Source organism: Accipiter gentilis, chromosome 5 (genome assembly GCF_929443795.1).
Source record: "Accipiter gentilis chromosome 5, bAccGen1.1, whole genome shotgun sequence".
Taxonomy (NCBI): Eukaryota; Metazoa; Chordata; class Aves; order Accipitriformes; family Accipitridae; genus Astur; species Astur gentilis.
The window spans coordinates 17,485,741-17,505,631 of NC_064884.1; the positions used below are offsets into that span (position 1 = coordinate 17,485,741).

At 39.0% G+C, this 19,891-nt stretch overlaps 1 protein-coding gene across 5 annotated transcripts in view; it reads right to left on the bottom strand.

Annotated features, from left to right (window-relative positions):
• Nucleotides 1–1,243: 1,243 nt before the first annotated feature.
• The window catches only part of KIF16B (kinesin family member 16B), a 145,731-nt gene continuing 127,083 nt past the window's right edge, over nucleotides 1,244–19,891 (bottom strand). For 4 of the 5 annotated variants that reach the window (XM_049800520.1, XM_049800519.1, XM_049800518.1 and 1 more), the window contains 2 exons: nucleotides 18,752–18,835; nucleotides 1,244–2,752 (listed from right to left, as the gene is read on the bottom strand). In XM_049800520.1, coding sequence (XP_049656477.1) covers nucleotides 2,594–2,752; nucleotides 18,752–18,835 — 243 coding nt within the window. In that variant the 3' untranslated portion in view covers nucleotides 1,244–2,593. Of the gene's footprint in view, nucleotides 2,753–9,440; nucleotides 9,573–18,751; nucleotides 18,836–19,891 lie in introns of all 5 variants that reach the window. The other variant, XR_007506046.1, reaches the window with a different exon arrangement.

The window sequence follows — 19,891 nt, forward strand, 5'->3', positions numbered from 1 at the left end:
CCCTGAATTAATTTGTACTGTAGACAGGAACCGACTACAAGTCTTCTTTTAAATTCATGTGAAAAATACAAATATTCATATTTTTCACTCAACTCTCTTGTCTAGTTGTGTTTTCCTTAAAACAGGTTCTCCAAATCCAAAGTGACATGAAGCATGGGACTTATGTCTGGGAGTCCAGCACACTCAACCCTTCTGTCAGACTAGCATTTGCTGTGCAGCACGATGGAGTTTTGCTTGTCAGGCTTTGCACTGCTTGTCATGAGAAAGCGCTTGGCACAACTGGTGTTTTTTCAGGTAGCACATCTGCAGAAACTGGGTGTGTGCAGCAGATAAAGCAGCTTGCCATTTCTTGGCCTACCATGTCCTTTCACAGAAGTGGCACACAGGAAATAATGCTCTACAGTTACGTAAAATTCATTTTTTAAAACTCTGAAGCATTAATTCTTTATCGTACTGCATTACAATGAGGTAGGAGGGGGAGCGGGCCAAGGGAGATGGACAAACAGGACTCTCTGGTTTTGAAGTGAGATTTAGGGTCAAATATGAAAATCAGCAATACCATGCCCAATTTCTGCCTCTGAAACACTCATACGGGCATATCAGGGTAATACAGTCAAGTAAAGTTACCAATCTTCCATTAATGTGTGCAGCAACATCAAACTCCAGTTATTCAACTCACCGTAGGAACCCAGCAAGCACCCAACCTCCACTTTCTGATTGGGGAAAAAAAAGCAAAGCCAAATGGCAGGGTGAAGAAGGAAGGGAGGACACTGCCGCCTGGTCAGGGGGATGATATGTGCGCAGAAAGGCCCCGGGAGAGATCAGAGAGGTGCAATACAGGCACAGGGCATAGTAAAAATCACGAGGTTGGGTCCCTGTTGGTTATGAGGCACAGGCAAGGTTAGCGCTTCAGTGCAGAAGTGGACGATGGAGACTGGGAACAGCTGGGACATGGTGGAAAACCAGTCTGGGAATCAACAGATTTGACTGGAATGCTTAGCTTAAAAACCTGGCTCCCAACTGAAGGTATTAAGATGCCTAAGTCAGATAAAGTCAGACATATCCAAGGACATTAAAGTCTACCCTGCTGATAATAGGGCTCCGATGATTTAGAAATTTTACCCTAACTTTTGTTTTCAATGAAATGAATCAAAGTAATAAACTTACTCTCAAAATTTAAATGATCCATTCTAATAATTTTTTTTTTAATGAGAAATGCTTATTGTAGCAGGCGAGGCTTAGTAATGGAACCCAATTATCTTTATACATCATATTAAATGTAAAACATTACTGTTCCTATAATTTAGGTCATGAGATATAAATGTCACCAGTGTTGTTACTTTAGGTTTTAATAATAATTTTCTACAACATGAAATAGTTTGATTACCAAGACCTACCAGTGGTCAGTGATGGCAACGCACAAATAGTATTTCACACTCCTAACAAATGGCACACAAAACTTACCTTTCATTATGCTTTTTAATAACTGGAAGTTGTTCAATTCTGGTTTTTATACAACCAATTATACATTAACATTTACAAGTACTCAATTCCAGTCACAGTGTATATATATTTTTGGATCCACAGCAATATAAAATGAGTTCTACCTGTATATACATGTGCAAGTCTGAATGAGTCCTGAGTAATTTTAAAGTACTATTAGTCAAATCCTGTAAATTTTAATCGATACAAATAAAACCCAGGTTTTACAGTGTTATGCTATTGTGAAGAAGCTATTTTTCAAAAAAAAGAAATATAGCACTTTGCATTTAGCTTTATGCATAGCTATGAGCTCCGCACAGTGCACAGTATCCACTTACAGTCTGGGTAATTAGAAAATCTGAAAAGATGCTGACCACATTCTTCGGTAACTATTGCTTCCTCTGCTTCTTAATTAACAGTGAGTTATTGGTTCTGCTTCAAAACAACCAAGTGTGGAAGACTTTTAGAGGGTTTAAATTATATTCTTTCTGCTGCATATATTTTTGTAAACATTCAAGTTACCCAGGCCCTTTAATTCTTCTGAAGAAAACTATACAATTATACAATCAAGCAGTTAAAATGTGTGTCTGGGAAGGAAAAAAGAAAAAACAGTTTGAGTATAAGCATTACCTTGAACACCACAGTATGCTATAAGGAAACAAAAGAGGAAGTGTTCTTTAAGGAACAGCTTAGACAGAAACCAAAAGGCTGCTCAGAAACTCTCTGTCAGCATGACATGCTGCCATGGTAAACACGAGATGCTCCCGCACCACCAGACAAAGTGTCTGAGCAAACAGGAAGGAAGCATTCCCGCTAAGGACCAGATCCAAACTCAGCACAAGAGTCAGAATCTTTGTACAGTATTAACAGAGCAACTTACAAAAGGATGTTTGTATAGCCCATGCCAGGAAAATGCAGGCACTAATATGAGAGCTGGTAAAGGACACAGGCTAGCGTCAGGGCACAGCTGTCTTTAAATGGAGTTGTTTTGATGCAGCTTCCCAGGTATGGAGGAAGATAGCTTTTTTCTTCCTCCCATTTCTCTTGCACTGCAAAAGTGAAGGCACCACTCCCACTGTGCTCCTCTGGCAGAAGGGTCCTGGCCCAAAAGTTAGCTGGTCCCGTGGCTGCTATAGTCAAAAACGCCTTTCCTGAAGAAGGGTGAGAATTCACAGATGGTGTGTTTTGACAGAGTTAGCCCCACTTTATCAATGTGCAGCGGAGACGATGGAGATTTCAGCATTGCAGAGAAAAAGCTCCTGAGGTATTTCTGTGGAATGAAATGCAAAATGTCATAAGGTTTACTTGATCAAATTGATTACAACCACCTTGAAGAATTACATGAACAGCAGTACAGAAAAAAGAAACAAGATCTCATGGACTGTGAAAAGTCCCTTTAATAACTGTCAGCATTTAAATCCATCCATAAAACAGGTCTACTGAAATGTCTGTATTAAGCTCAGGAATAGCAGAGAAGAAGTATTTTCCCTATCAAGCTTAGTAACTGTTTGATTCTGCGCTTGTGAGATGCTCGCTGGTTTATTCTGCAGTCGTGTAATGCTTTCTGCTAATCATGACCTGCTAATACTGTCGTCTAGCATTACCAAACACTATAGCAGGTGCAAACCTCCAATCTATTCCACAGGAATTTCACTACATATGGACACAAAAGGACTTCAGAAATCTTTCCCTCATAAAGTCTCCACAATCCTTGCATCAAAAAGGATTTGTTTTGATCAAAGCCATCTGCACAAAGATTGCACGACTTCCGTATTACCTCAGAACCAGCATCTTTTCACTGAGTTACCTTCTAAATTTCTTTCTTTTTTTTTTTTTTTAGCCTAATAAGAAGCATTCCCCTTCCCAAAAGTTAATATTCACCAACTGCTGTGAGACTTGCATCCATTTGTATCTACAGAAATTGTGACATATGTACTTTAACACAAAGTTAGTTTTCACAAACCTGATGGGGTTTCCTTCACATATGGTTTGAATTATTACAAACATTTAGCATGATTTATTAAGTCATATTTATATCTTCTGAATGAAACACAGTAGGTAAAACATTGATCAGACCGGTGCTAAAGAAGTACCCAATGTCACCCAAATAGCTGTAAGAGACATCTCATCTGGAGCACAGGGATAAACTCCTTTGCTCTCCTACAGTCTGACCACAGAAAAAGATAACTCAAGAAATTATTCACAAATCTCCGATGCAGTGGGAAACACATCTGCAAGACAGAACAGTACAATCTCCTCTGAAGACCACAAGGTTTAGTTATTTGAATGCAGCAGCTTTTGGGTCATGGAAGTGGTTCCATGTTAGCGAAGCAGCCCTAATTATTCACTCTCTTCTCAAGGAGAATTCCTCCATAGTATAACAACCTGTTATCTATTTAAGTGCCTTGCAAACCAGCTGTATTAGTATCACAGAAAGCAGGATAACAAAAAACAACAACAACAAAAGCAGCTGACACATAAGCTATTCTCTTGGCAGGACTGGTGAATTTTCTGTTTTATTCAGATCTCCCACAGGTTGTATTAATGTTCATGAAAAAAAAATTCATTACAAAAATGCCTTCAAGATGAATTCAGACAGACTAAGTGGTAATTTAAAGTGAGCAACAGATGTCATATCAACATTTGTCATAATTAGTTCACAAAGTAGGGCCCTTTAAAAAAGTCCCAATCCAGTAATGCCTGAAGCATGAATGTGGTAGAAAATCAAATGTAAAACATGGCATCCTGTTAAGAGTTTTAGCACTGTGCTGAAAAGTTACTGCAGTAATTCCAGTTTATGGCTACTGAAGGCTCAAAGGTACCAAAATTTCTCGCCAGAGACATTACAAGACCTATTGTGTTCACCTTGGTATGTAGGGCCAGATAATTGACTGTCATGCCTTTCCCGTAGAACCATTATTAATTGTTCTGGCATGATAGCTCTAATGGTAGAGCAAAAAATCCCTCTGCTATAAGCATATACTTATCTGGCAGGGAAAAACTAGGGACAGCAGGTATACTTCCTTTCCCAGATCTGCACACAGGAGTTACTCAGTGAGTATCACAGATTCTTTGAACATAAAAAAGATCCTTGGGAAAATGGCAACAAGCAGACCCTACCAGATGATGATGGAATTCATTTTGTATGAAGGTTTCCAGCCATATGGCTTGGCATTATGTGGTCTTCAACAACTACCTCTGAGCGAATTAGCCCTCTTTTAAATCCCATATCTGTATTTGCCCTTGTATGTAATGCTGATGTGTTAGCATAGCACAGAGCTGATGTGCCCCTGACACAAAGAAGCTGTTGCTTCAACAAAATAAAGGTTGCTCTGCCCAGATATGCTGGCTAGGATTTAAGTCCTGTAGTGAGGGAAACAGTGATTGATGGCAGAAGTGTTTGCTCACACCACAAGCATATGCCTCGATTAAAGAGCTGTGGCTAGGCAGCGAGGGGGAAGGTTGCTCTGTCCTGTGGGCTGCAATGTGGATGACAAAGTGGAAGAAAGTGGTAGGAGAAAAGGAAGAGTGCTCCTTGCCGGTGTATGGAAAGATACTTCCCAAATTCAGATGGGATAGGGTCACAGCAAGCTGGGAAAGGGGCAGAAGCACATCAACACCAAAGTGCCAGAGATGACGGAAAGAAACCTTTCTTAGAGATCCAGAAGGGACTCGACAATGGACTTTGTTGCAACCCAGGAGGCCACTGCAAGCTGCTGGAGTGGGAGCAAGGCTAGACGAAAGGATCTCCTCTGTCAGGACTCAGTAGGCAGGGGGAAGAGTTGTTTTCAAAGCTTTTATATTATATCCATTTCCAGCAGCAGATACAATTTTTCTCTCTTTACAGAATAGTGTTATTTGTGCTGAGTTAAAACTAGGTAGGAAGCATGCTGGTATACTTTGATGTGTTCCTTCAAAAAAAATTTCTTAGTGGAGTCTAAGGGTGACTTCATAGAAACATGTCCAAATTTTATACAAATTAGTGCTGTCACTGTCTACCAGCACTTCACTGATAGCATCTAAATCATTGTCCCCAGTATGCAAAGCACTACATTATAGCAATCTTACTTCTGCTAGGTTTTGCATGATTACCTTGGAAAGAAAAAACTAGGTAACTAATACAAATATTCCAAAAGACGTGTTTTTTTTACTCATTTTCGTTTCTCAGCCTTTCAAAACTCTAGCCATTTGTTCTGAATTATTTAGTCTGGTAATCAGTGTTCTTCCAAATGCACTTAGGAATTTCATTTCACTAATAGCATTAAACCCGCTATGTTGCTGGTTTGGTGGAAAATATCCTAATTGTAAATTTGTAAATGTCTCAATGTGAGGGCATAGGACCCTGGCACTGTAACAGGGATGTAATATGGGTAACTAACACATCAATGGTGTTGGTTGCTCAGTCTAAACACATATTCAGGAACACCAGTTTAGAGAATGGAAGTACTCTTCGCATGGACAAAACACTTAAGATAGAAAGCCAAGTTAAAAGAAAAAAAAAAGTACAAAAAGCAGTGGTTTTGCCCTCTTGGCACACTTTACAACCTTCATAGCCTTTAACTTAAAATTATGACAGCTGTACCTGCAAGTTTTAACTTTGCATTCCAAGTGTTTGCAAATGAAACAAGACTGGAGAAAGTCTTGTGAGGCCCAAAGGTTTTTCTTTTCTTATTAGTTTGAGTAGATTTCCCTCCCTTTTAATTATGTGAATAGAAAAACTGCAACCACTTTAAAAGCTTATTAAAAATCATTTTAATAGGGTTCACCTTTTTAGCAGTAGGCCAGCATTCATCTCGAGCTCAATCCATCAGCACAGCAAAGTCATTCTAATGATTTTTGCACTACTTCATGATGTGGGGACCTCATAATTTTATACATTTTAATATAAATCCATAACTTAATTTAAAGTTATTAAAGTTATTACAATCAAAAAGCTTTCTGGAATGTGAAAGTGTTCTTATCATCCTTTCAATTGTGGCATATTAAAGAGGAATTCAGTTCAATGACATTGTTCTCATAATCCATTACAAACAGCGACAGCCTCAGAGACCAATAGCAGAGCTTAGCAAGAATTGGATTTTTTCATTAAACTTTGGTGTGTTTAAAAACTCATCAACACTGGTACTTCCAGAAAGTGAAGAAACTTTGAGCTTTCTCTCTCCTACTGCTGTTTCTAGCAATTTCCTCAAAAAAGTCAGCATTTTAAATTCTTTAAATACAAGACTTTACAATTAGCATTATAAATATCACCTGCTAATATTTGATGGAGCTGAAAGCACCAAAAGCTTTATTAAGATAAACCTTAGAAGGCTTTGGGGATTTTTGAAACAATACCTCCCTTTCAACACCTACACATCACAGTGACAGTCAAAAGCTTTACCACAAGGTCACAGAAGGCCATTGGTGGCAGAGGCAGGACTAATTAACTTGCTCATCTACCTTCTAGCATTGGCTCCTCTCTCCCTTTAATATAGATGTTAGTTTCTCTCAGCACCAATCACATAATTATTCTGTTGACTAGTGTTAAGTACCACAAGCTTTAAATCAAATCTTGAATTATTCATAGAGCAAAGCATATGCAGGTATCAACAGCTGTTTTCTACAGGATAGGAATCTGATTACAAAAAAAAGACAGATTGAAGCATATTACCTGACTCCAAAAAGCCACATTATGCTGCAATGACGTATTTGCAAGGCAAGATCTTCCCGAGGAAGACTCTAGCCCAAAACAAGCAGACAGGAACATGGTTCACTTATAATCTGTGATCACAAAAATAAGGATCTGCTTAGAAGACAACGCATGCAAAGGGAGCCTGCTGTAATGCAGAAATGGCAGTGCATCTCCTGCCTTTGTCTCCTAGAAAGAAATTGCTGGGCATACGGAAAGGAAAACAAACATTTGGGAATACTTTCCCACATTAACCAACTTCCTCTATTTTGGAACTCTCCATTGGTGTCTTGAAGAGAAAAAAAATGAATTCAAAATATGAATCACTGCAGAAATGCCAGCTATTGTCACTACCCAAGGTCTCTACTGACAAAAAAAAGCTTGGCTTAAATGGCACTGACAGGCGATGGTGTCCCAAAGAGACTTCAGGCTGGTGAAGGGCTATGTCTGGTGTGATGCTATATAGAGTCTGACGAGAAGAGATTGTACATCTTCCCAAGAAAAACAGGATTCAAAATTCTCATTGGATCTGCTTCGTCCTTGTGTTTTTTTTCTTAGTGGCAAGAGTCAAAGGGAATTAACATGCTGTATGGGGAGGTAAGCTGGGTTTGCAGCCTGTGATACCACTGGGAGAGCACAGAAGACAGGAACTGTTAGGAAGACGGCTGCAAGCTAAGCCAGCTCTGCCTCACCTGGGACACACACCACATCTCAAACATCACACAGGACTGGACTGTCCAGGTCAGGTGTGGAGGACAACAAAAGTCATTAGCCACAACATAAGAACTGAGTTCCAAGGGATCAGGTTCTCTCATGCCAAATATCCCAACATTACACAGTGAGAGGTATTCAAGTTGTCCAAACCAAGGTGTTTTGTCCAAGCAGCGGTCCCAACAGGCTCCTCTTTTGGTCTGCAAGGATAGCTCAGCCCTCCATGTCATGATTTGGTTCACCACAGTTAAGCTTCTGCCCTGTGCCTGCCACTAAAACCATCTCCCCTTCCCTTGGGACCACCTGAGGCTAAACTGGCTAACTAGGAGTGAATAACTGTCAGCATAATGTTCTGATAGGTCTCTAAAAGTAGTTTCAGATCCATTTCTGGATTTATTAAATTTGAGCAAGCAGGGAAAGAATTGGCAGATAGCAAGAATATAAAATACAAGGTGGCATTGCTTTGGAGTACAGTAGCTCAAAAGGATGGGGGACTGTACACAGATTATGACTAATATCTTCACCTCCAGCCATTCAAGACTAGGACCAACTCTCTGCTCACCAAATATAACTAGCACAGAAACATTTTGGTCTTCTGTGGGGTTTTCTTTTTCTTTTTTTTTTATAAAGCAAACATGAGGCTTCATTTCTTTTCCCCAACACCTTGACATATATTGCAAGATATCATAAAGCAGATCCGAGTAAAATATGTGAGCAGGACAGCATGTGATATTCAATATCTCAAGTGATATTTCAGGCCCTTCAGGAAGTACCTCTGGATCTGTACACATTTATCTCCTTCCTGCACACACCCTTAGGTCATTATGTGCAGCTGTGATTTCATAGTGATGAGAAAAAGACTTACTGCCTGGGAGACTGCCTGGTGCCTGAAGGATCTTATTTCTGTGAAAAATTTGGAGAGAAAGCTTCTAAAATTAAGACATGATCACGTGGGCCAATGTCTTTTGCAGAAAGACCAGGGTGGCTAGGATCTCCTTACAAAAGGCTACAGTATTAGACACTGCCAAAGTTGAACAAAGCTTCCTTGATGAGTCAGAGGTAACAAATGACTCCAGAACGCACACAACTTGTGTGAGCACCAAGAGATTTTTCAGGAGAATAAAGACAAATTCACACGTTTGAAAATTACAAGTCACCACAGCTTTAGTCATAATATTAAAGAGGGGAGTTATTTGCTTCACATTGGCAGACATTAATTAGGCTTAAGGACAGATTAACTGGCTTCACATTACATAAACCAAGAATAAAGAATTGACTCATTTTAATCAAACCCTTCCTGTTCACTTTGACTAGGCCTAATCAGAAGCAAGGCTGTTTACAGCTAATGCCTAGCAGTCACTGAATAAATAAATAAAATCAAGAACTTCCCAATCAGTATCACCTTATCCTGTGTTTGTACATCTTATATGTATACATACAACTCCACCCCACACACCAACAATTTCCATCCAAAACAAATTCCACATACAGCCATGCAAAACGCACATCACCAGCTCTCCCAACGTTGAACTTCCAGCTGTCTCACCAACAGACTTTGCCTGCGTTAACGTCCTCTTACGGATGGAGGAAAGGAAGCCTGGCACTACAGGAACCAGTACTACTGGGGATGCAGCAGCCGGGCTCAGCCTCAGGGGGAGCAGAGTGTTTGCTGCAGGGTTGAGCTGCCTGTGCCGTGGGCTGGCTATGTCTCCTAAGAAACCCGGATTTACAGGTTTCCCTTAGTACAAATAATACAAGTATGGCAAATTACACTAAGTTGTTTTTTTTTTTATTTGCTAACAAATATCTTGCCAATTTGACTGTGATATATATATGCAAACTGTTGTGAGACTGAACTTGTTTGCTAAGGAGCTAGATAGGAGATGAGGTTGAAAGCTCCTACCAAAAATGTAATGTAACTCTTTTGTTAGTAAAGAGATTCACCTATATAGCTTTCAAATGTTAACATGACTGTAAATGCTGGATCTACAAAACATAATTTTACTTTGATAGCAAAGAATTTAGCCTTTGCTTTTGTTGGAGCTACAAAACTGAACTATGGAGACTTGTATTCTTGCCAGTGCAGTGGCACTAAAGACTGCAGCTGTCTGTGTTGGTGGTGGACTTAACCTGAAGCAGAGAGTGAAGCAGCAATACCATACATACCACTCCTTTGGGCATGCTTAGAGGTACCTAAATGACTTTGGAACTAAGTGGGTAAGAGTCAAGCTCTTTAAGCAGCTAAATTCCATTAAAAGAAACAGGACTTACATTTTTAGCCCCTTGGGAAATCTCCCTATGTTTTTTACACACAGTGTAATGCAGATTCCTTGAATCAGGGTTAGTTTCCTCCACAGCTATACAGGTGAAAACAGATTTTACCACTACACCTCCAGAAGTGTTTGAGTGCCACTAAAATTTAATTTTACCCAGGCTGGTACTGAAATTTATTTGGATTCATACACCTTTTTGAATTTTCATAATGTACAAGCATTCTGAGAGATGCCAGTTATGATTCAAGGTGAAATTGCTCTCCTAGGTTTTCAAAATCCAAACTATTCATTATAGCTATTTAGAGCATTTCTTCTGTGCAAGTCTAATGGCATGAGCACATTATGTTGAATTACTATTACACCACATCAATTGAATTAACTTCTGAAGTCAGTCTACATCCCAAATTACAATCTTATTCTGCCTGAAATTCATTTAAAAACCACAGGACTTAATATTTCTTACAACGCCTGAATGCTAAAAGCTTATATTCATTGCCTTTAAGTAGCTCCAATGAAAACTGAATTGTAGGCTGGCAGGGAGAAAAAAAAAAAAAAAAAAGGCAGCAAGGGCTATGATTTACAGGTGCTCTATCAGTGTGAGTTTTCTTTTGGAAGTGAACAGCCATATTAAAAAAGATCAAAACAGACCTGACTAGTGAAGGAAACCAATCTTTTCTCCAGCGCACAAGTCAAAACAAGTCCTGTCAAAATCTGTTTAGAAAGAACAACAACAGGATTGAATTTACCACACATCCCTGGGCCAGCAGCGACAGCGTGTCATCTGCTGGAGTGGCCTTGGCAGACAGCTACCAAAGCTCTTGACATGCATCACCCTCTACTTCCTTTGGTGAAATCAGATGCTGGAGGATGACTGATACGCTTGCTTTGAAAAGAGATAGCACCAAGTTCAACCCAGCATCCTTGGTCAAGCACTCCCTTTATTCATCTGCTCACATCTGAATGTGGAGAGTCATTATTGGAGACTGATAAAGGTGCACAACTTCAAAACTTGATTTGTAGGAGGATGTTGGGAAATTTATTCTGACCTGGCAGCAAAACACATTAGGATGCGGAGCTAAACTGGAGTTCAAACTATATGCTGTCACGTATTCTGAACCTACTAAATCATGACAAACATATCTCCTTATTTTCTGATACTCTGAAATCTCTAAAAAGGAGAGAAAAAAAAAAAAAAAAAAAAAAAAAAAAGGCCTCCGAATTGCACATCCTAGTTAATTCTTTGGTTGTAATGGAGATAACCATTTTATCACAAAAGATTCAGTTTTTGAGGTAGGAATCTGAAGTTATGCAGCTAAAGAAAGAAATGCCAAAATTATTGTAAAGTACTATGTATATTATGTAAAGTTACCTCTAGCAAGGCACTGAATTTGAGGAAATGAGATCAAGGGACTGCTTACACTTACTGTTCCTTTTGCATCCAGTAGCCTTTTGGACCAGAGCTTAAAATTAACTCATCCAGAAAACAACCCCAGGCTTTCACTCCTTCTAAATGACCAACTTTATCATCTGTTACTATTATAAGAATAATGTCTTGCATTTGCTGTAGGCCTGGTTGAGAGCCTACAGTATTTAATCAAAGTAACATTTTATTGGTATGGGATCAACTGTTGATATACGCAAAGTCCTAATTTCTACTTATTTGTATCTAGTGACTGTAATCAATAAGTAAAATTAATTTTATTTATTCACTTTTTGAAGCCAACATGCCTCACATGAGAAGCAGCACCATCCAAAAAAAGATAAAATGCTACACTGCTGAGAGCTGCTTCAACTCCTCTTTGAGGGCTGCCGCTTCAAAGAGGAAAAGCCAGGTGCCTTGGGCAGCCCCAGTGATGCACTGAAGGCTGGGAATCTGACATGTGAAATTGCTCTCAGATGGATAAGTGCAAAGTCTTACTATCTGCAGGCAAGGCAAGACTTTAGTGTTGTTGAAAAGCAACTATTTTTGTTCTAAAATTTTTTAAACGGTTACTAGAGGTTACAAAAAGCACTTGGTGCAGACTAACTATACCTAACCTAGAAAATGCTCTGTGACATGGATTTCATATAATTGATATTCACAATATGGCCCAACCACACACGTTCTTCTCTTGTCTTTGTGGATGTATCTATACTCTTCTGTGCTCCCACTGCATCCCTATTCCTCTAGTGGGAAATTAAAACCATCGGTTCTAGATGCTGCATTCTGTAGTTCAGACTGGGTATGAAACAATCTTCTCTAGGATTCTCAAACACTGATGTTTGCAGTGGTTTGCTTTTGCACATGTGCATTCTTGTCTGTAACAAAAGGAAAAGCTTCCTTTTATCATTCAATGATTATCAAATGTATTCTGAATGCTTTCTGAAGTCCATCTCACTGAGATGCTTCTAAGAACAGTATTTACAACCGCACTGTCAGAGGCAAACATTCAATCTGCAAGAGCCAGACTGGTGAGCAGCTGGCTTTAAAGCTCCTCTTAAAAAGCTTTGGTATTAGGGATGTTGTTGTAAGCTGATACTGGAGTCTAATAATTTCCCTTTAATAACCATTTTGAACCAACACAGAATCAGTAGCTTTGAAAGGTCTTTGTGACTGGCATCAATCAGGAAAGAATCAAACAGAAATAGTAACTCTGACCCCACTTGACTGGGTTTTTGCAATGGAAACATCAATTCACCTGTAACTAGCATGAAGCAGGTTGTCTCAGTGAAACATGTTAAGGGATGGGGCTGTGAAACAAAGGCCGGTGGGATGTACTCATGAAGTTCATACTGAATATTCAGATGATGAATCATCTAGTCTCATTCAAATGTTTCTGCCCTCATGACTTAAAAGGAAAAACTCAAGAAATGAGGTCGCAGACAGACTCAAACATTCTGTTTACCCAAATTTGTCGACAAATATTTTGAGATTTTTTTTCTCAGATGTTTCTTTTGCTGGTTGCCACTGAGGTGTGTCGTCGTTTAACCCCAGACAGCAACTAAGCACCACGCAGCTGCTCACTCGCTCCCTACCCACCCAGTGGGATGGGGGAGAAAATCGGGAAAAGAAGCAAAACCCATGGGTTGAGATAAGAATGGTTTAATAGAACAGAAAAAAAGAAACTAATAATGATAATGATAATACTAATAAAATGACAACAGTAGTAATAAAAGGATTGGAACGTACAAATGATGCACAGGGCAATTGCTCACCTCCCACCGACCGACACCCAGCTAGTCTCCAAGCAGCGATCCCCTGCCCCCACTCCCCCCAGTTCCTATACTAGACGGGACATCCCATGGTATGGAATACACCGTTGGCCACTTTGGGTCAGCTGCCCTGGCTCTGTCCTGTGTTAACTTCTTGTGCCCCTCCAGCTTTCTCGCTGGCTGGGCTTGAGAAGCTGAAAAATCCTTGACTGAAAACATCAGTGTGTTATCAACATTCTTCTCATACTGAACTCAAAACATAGCACCATACCAGCTACTAGGAAGACAATTAACTCTATCCCAGCTGAAACCAGGACAAGGTGTTAATTCTGAAACTAGTAATACATTTAAACAAGAATGAATTCAAGTTCAAGGAAAGGTGCTATTTTCATTATTTCATGTTTTTCTTATGAACCAGATTCTTGGAGCCATGCAAAACCAGCAGAATCTCACTTTTAAAGGGGAAACTCGGAATGACTAGCTTTAGGCCCTATTAATAAAACCAAACCAAAACAAACCCCCCAAAACTAGAAATGATCAACTTCAAAGGAACTCGAGTGAGAATACAAACTAAAAACACAACAAAGCATTTGGCTTCTAAGTTAAAGAATCTTATTTTGGAAGCCTAATTTTGACTGTAGGGAACAGCAATATTTCAGTCAGTTCAGTGTCCATGATGCTTTCCCTAGCCAGTTTTACAGATTTGAGAGCAAAATTGAATAATGCAGTTCATACAAGATTTATTTCTGCCTCTTGCATTAACACCTACCATTGAAAACCTCATCAGCAGACATCAGGAAGTGAGGAGGTTAAGGACAATTGTATTATCAATTTTAAATAAATTGAGCGTGTCTATCTTTTAAAGATGTTCAAAGTACCAAGAAAAAAGAAGAGCATAGACAATGCCAGGAAGATATATGTGCTCCTGCAAAACTTGATGTAGGCTCACCTTAACATACTGTTACAGGTTGACTTTCTTTCATTCCTTGAGTTCTGTGAGTGGCAGCAAAAGGAAACACACGACTCCTACTGACCGTTGAGCTGCCTGTCGCTGCCTCCCCCATCGGGGATTTTGCTTGTTCCCTTTGCTGTCCACAAGCAACCTGAGGAAATGCAGTAGTGCAAACAGGGAATGGGAAACAGGGAACAGAGACAAGGAGACAGGCTGAGGCTTGGTGGAGTTTTTGATTTCCTTTATGCAACAATCTGTTGGGATTTTCTCAGCATAACAATTGTTTTTTCCTAAGCAGATTGGTGACAGCAAGAGCAGAAAAGCAAGCCTAGTGGGCCATGACTGCAAGGCTTCTGACCAATGAGTCAAGAAACATGATTCAAACTGCTGTGTCAGCTTAGACAGTTACTCCTGCCCAGTTTTTCTTGGTGCACAATGGGAAAATGGGGCTAATAATAATCTTCATTACTACAACAAAGCATGAGTCTAAGAGAAGAATAAAAATAATCAGGGGAGCAATATGATACTGAAAAGCAGTATCCAAAGAAACTGGGATTTCAGGAAAACTTCTTTTTACTGTCATCCACAGATCTAGCAACTCACCAAGGAATAAAAGATATTTTGCAGTTAAAACTGGAACAGATGCATTCACTGAATCACGTATCTATTGTGATACATGTTTCCTTTACAAAGTCTTTGCTTAAAAAATAAAAAAGGAATATACATCATCTGATTTCATTTTAAAAAAGGATGCTATATTCTTATCTACTGATTTCTAATTGCATGAAAGGATAGATACACACTAACTTCTATTCATTAACTTTAATCAAAAGAATTCTTGGCTGTTTCATTTAAGGCGGAATTAATCAAGCAAGGTTGGCTCTGAAATTACACTCTTTAGACTACGGAACAATTAATTTCGAGTTTTGCCCTGCAACAGGTCCCTGATGAAATACTAAATTAATAGATTGCAATAGGGCATTTTGGATAGGTAATTTTAAATATAATTTAGGTGTTTCTCTTAACATGTAGAGGCAAAACCTTTGTGTAAACTTGCATGTTATTTTTCCAAACCTCTATGGAAATATAAGATATTGCTCAAAAGACTTTATATTATATGAACAAACACCAAAACAGAAGTGTTTGTATTGCAACTACATATCACACTAGAGATCAAAGACTTCTCCTCACACAAAAATGTTACACATAATGTGCTTTCCTACCAACAAGGTATTGTGAAGCTTTTGGTTGTTAAGCACTTGTAGCAGCTATGATAAATAAAATAACCTAATGTTTTACATAAATTTGCATTTAGTGTGATTTTAAGTCACAATCCTCATAATCTGGGGCTCTCTGGAGCCTTTTACTCCAAGTAATTTCATCTCCATTATGATGAAATATGCTGACTTCTAATCTCAACCTGAAGTAAGGTAACTCTACATGACAATCTTAAAACAAAGTAAACCCTATAGCCATCCCCCCCTGACTCTAGTTGCCTTGAAAGGTACCACAAACCACCCTGCTGTCCTCAGCAATTCTGCTGTCGCAAGAATCCGAGAGGTGATGCGTAGGAAAAACCAAACTCTTCCTAAACTGTCCTGCAAAGGATGTTTCAGGCAAATCTTTTTATAATAAGGTGCAAGGAAAATTTCCCTGACTAAAGCCAAAGTGAGTCAAATAAAACAACAGTTTAGATATCTGCACTAGAACCAACTTTCTGATTGTTGTACATTTAGTTAATTGGAAGAGTAGTTTTGCTCCTACAATGACTCCCAGTCTATCTGCTTCATTTTCCCAGATCAGACTGAGAGCTGCAATTTAGTTTGATGTGAAGGAAAGACCCTGCAAGGCCATTTCAGTAACAAACTGCTAATTCCAGCAAATACTCTAGTCAGGCTGTCTGACTGAAACGACAGCTTAAGTTGTCTTATCCCTCACACAGGTGTACACTGGGAGTCTGAATGTTAATTTGTTATGTGCATCCTTAAAAAAGAAAAAAAAGTAGATTAAAAAAAGAAACTTCTGTTGCTCAGAGGTGACCTGTGGAAAGCACTGGACTAGCCAAAGCTGTGCTATCCCACTTCAGTCCAAAAAGTTCAGGCAAAACAACATGAAGTCACAGCCTATTCAAGATGTATAAATACCTAATGTAAAAACTGGAAGAGCAGAGTAATTTCTTTGTCATCCACCACTGGGATGACAGCTCTACTAACAGTCTTACCATATAGCATATTTGCTCAGCATCGGACTGATATTTGCCAGGCTGTCATCTATTTTTAGTCAATAAAGTCAGCTCAGACATTGGATAAGAATATACATTTTTGTTGTCCTGGAAGCTGTGCTTTCCTTTTTCTAAAAATGCTGTATTAGCTCATTAGCTCTTGACTAACCAGGTGGAACAACCAAATAAGCTTTTATACCATTCTACAGCTATAACAACACATCACCTGCGAGGCTTGAAAGAGACTGCAAAGGGTTTTCAGCAAATCAAGGTACAGGATCAGGTAAGAAAGCCAACTGAATACAAGCCATGTTTCTGCTTGTTACCAAGGTCCAATGCGCTTACCTGTCAAATTCCCACGAGAAACGCGCTATGGTCAAAAGGCCAAGAAACCTCATTCCTTACAGAAGCAATCCATCCATTTACTACTTTCTGATTAGCCCACTGAAGTGTGCTCAAGGTTCATACCAGATTGAAAGCCACAAGGCAGTAACAGCCAATATTTTAAATAGAACTGGTACCTGTGCCATCTTCCACTATCGCGGTTTCTCTGCCTGCCAAATACTTTCCCAGTATAACTCAAGATGTGCTTTGAGCCTTCAGAGCATTACATGATTTTGGAAATCATCACTACTTAGGTGGTTTCTCTTACTCTTCACCAAGGAGGCTGCAGCTATGTTAGCTGAAACTCTCCAGCCATTGGCAAAGCCAGAGCAAACCACTGCAAAATAGATAGTGAAAATACCATGATTAGAGATCCAGACATAAGGGGGTTTTGATCAGCTTGTTGCATCAAATTCCGCATGGCAAGGATGGTAACATTTGCTTGGCTCCTTGTCCTCTTTATCTAACTTTCCCTTAGCCACAGGGGATCTTCAGTTTGTCCAACACTGAGCGGTCAGGATTATTGAGTGGCATGGCCAAGTGCGCTATCTGGCATATGGCAAAACACATTCACACGAACAGTGGTCATATATTATTATCATCATCTTCGGAAAATATACAGGTAATAAATTTTTAATGACTTAATTTAGTTAAAATAGATACAATTTAATTTTAAGCTAAAAGCTGGCTATATAGAGAGCTATAAGTACTATATGACCATGATCAAAGCATCACTATACACAGCAGTTTTAACATTCAGAAACATTACAATAAAATGTGTAAGTAAATCAATGAAAGGTCAGAAAGATGAAGGGATTAAATTTCTTACTGGTGCAAAAATATGCAAATTGACTACTAGACTAGAATGTGGCCATGCCTTTATGCCCTGTATAGAAGACATGAAACAAACAAAAAAATAGATTACATTTTGTGCTACATGTAAGACAGCCTCACATCAAAAGTCAGTGGGAGGATGTTTTATTGGTAGATCAAAGAAAAGGTGAAGTATGTAGAAAAAAATCTAAAACATGCAAGAAAAGATTCCAGTTGGAAGCAATCTACTTTTATATTAATTTCTCTAAACCTCTACTTAATGCTACTTTGGCTCTACAAAGAATATACTTAATGACTTGCATGATCCCCATGAGGCTACAATATAGTTGCGGGGTATATAGTTCAGTCTTTGTTCACGCCTCTTCTTCTTTCCCAAAACCCTACCTCCTGCCCCTGGGCTGCAACAACACATGTGTTAACATATAAAGACCTAATGTGTGATAGGAGTCAAAATCATGCCATCCACATGGCACTGTAGAACAAGCAAAAAAACCCCAACCCTCATAAACTCAATAACCTTGCCCACAATAAAATTAATTTTTAAAATTAATTGAAAGAAAAAAATACATTCAGAAAGCTGGGCTACAAAATAAAGCTCAAAGATGTCTAAATATCGCTTTCCTTCTGTCATGAAATATTTAGATATAGTAACTATGGTAAAATAGTAAATCTTCAGCTAACAAATTGCATTTAAAGTAGCAATTTTTTCTTTTAATCTTGTCTTGCACAGAGACCATCTGTCTACAGTGAACACTTACCTCACCCACAACCTTTCCCCCTTAAATAAATGTACCTCCTATGAATATCTCTGAAGAGATGCTTTTTTTCCTAGACTAAGATTAATTTTTTTTAAGGCATGTTTCATTACTTTGCAATCTATTGCTGCCATCTCCTGTGTTAAATGAGGCAGCAAGTAACTTGATACTCAAAAGCAGGCTATTTAAATTTGACCATATGGGAATGGTTTCTCTTGGTCAAGCACAGAGTACTCCACCTAAATAGACCACAGAAGCCTGTTAAAAAGTTGGCATTACCTCTAAGTGACTCCGCCGTTCTGCAATCACTCGTTCATCCTTGTTTCCAAAGAGCTTCTTTGGAGGGAATTCTAAAGTGGCGAGCTGGAAGACATTAAAGGATGAATCGGCATGAGAAGTGACAAGCTCAAATGAGAAAATTCTCTTTAAACTATGAAGCAACTGGGAAGAAGAAAATGCCAAATATTCATGAGCTACACTATATGCTATTAGTAGAAATGTCTAATGTGATATTTGCTGACGTTATTACAATCTGGTCTGTAGTACTGCTAAGATAACAATGCATTTTGTCATGAATGAGAGACAGAAAGCAAATTTAGGAATTAGACTGCCACCATTTGCCCACATAAAGATTACAAAGTTGCAAACTGAATCTGATGTGATAGCACACCAACTGAAAAGTAAGAAAGACCTCTTCATGAATTCTGTGTGTCTTAAAAGATTGCATTCAGTCTCTTAAAAACTGTGGTCTCCTATCGTACTGTCGCGTAATTTGTCTTTTCTTATGTTGTATCATAAATGTAAGATCATTGGATCTAAGAACTATCACTGAAGTTATAGTCTGGAAGATGGTATTGCTGGACTCCATCTGACACCTGAGGGACCTTTTGTTGTGCCTTGAACTACGACTTCTTCCTTCACAGCAGGGACAGACTAAGACCATGTACATCCACTGCGATGGCAGCTAAGATGATGGGAAGTGGGACTTCTTGAGCTGTAACTCAAGTGAAGCTCAATCATGTTCAAATGTGTGTCCACACTGGAAGCTCACAGCTTTAATTTCTGAAGAGAATCCACATGAGCAGGCAAAATCCCATTTATCACACTGAAAATGAAAACAAGGCAGCAGCACAACTCCTAAAAACAACTATTCAGATTTGTTGTTTTACAAGTTCTTCCACAGAGGTGTTCAAAGCTCACTTCTCCATCTTCTCATTTCTTTTTCATCCTGTAGGAAGTGTGGCAAGCTAAAGTGGTAAGGAAGAGAGTGAGGGAACTGTCTTCCTTTCTTGTACACCAACAAATAAAATGCTTGAACAAATTCCAGCCAGCTATATCTGGAAAACGCACAAAAGACTCAACAGCTGGTAACAAGTACCAATGAACTTGGTCTGCTAAGCCACTGCTGCTCAGAATGAT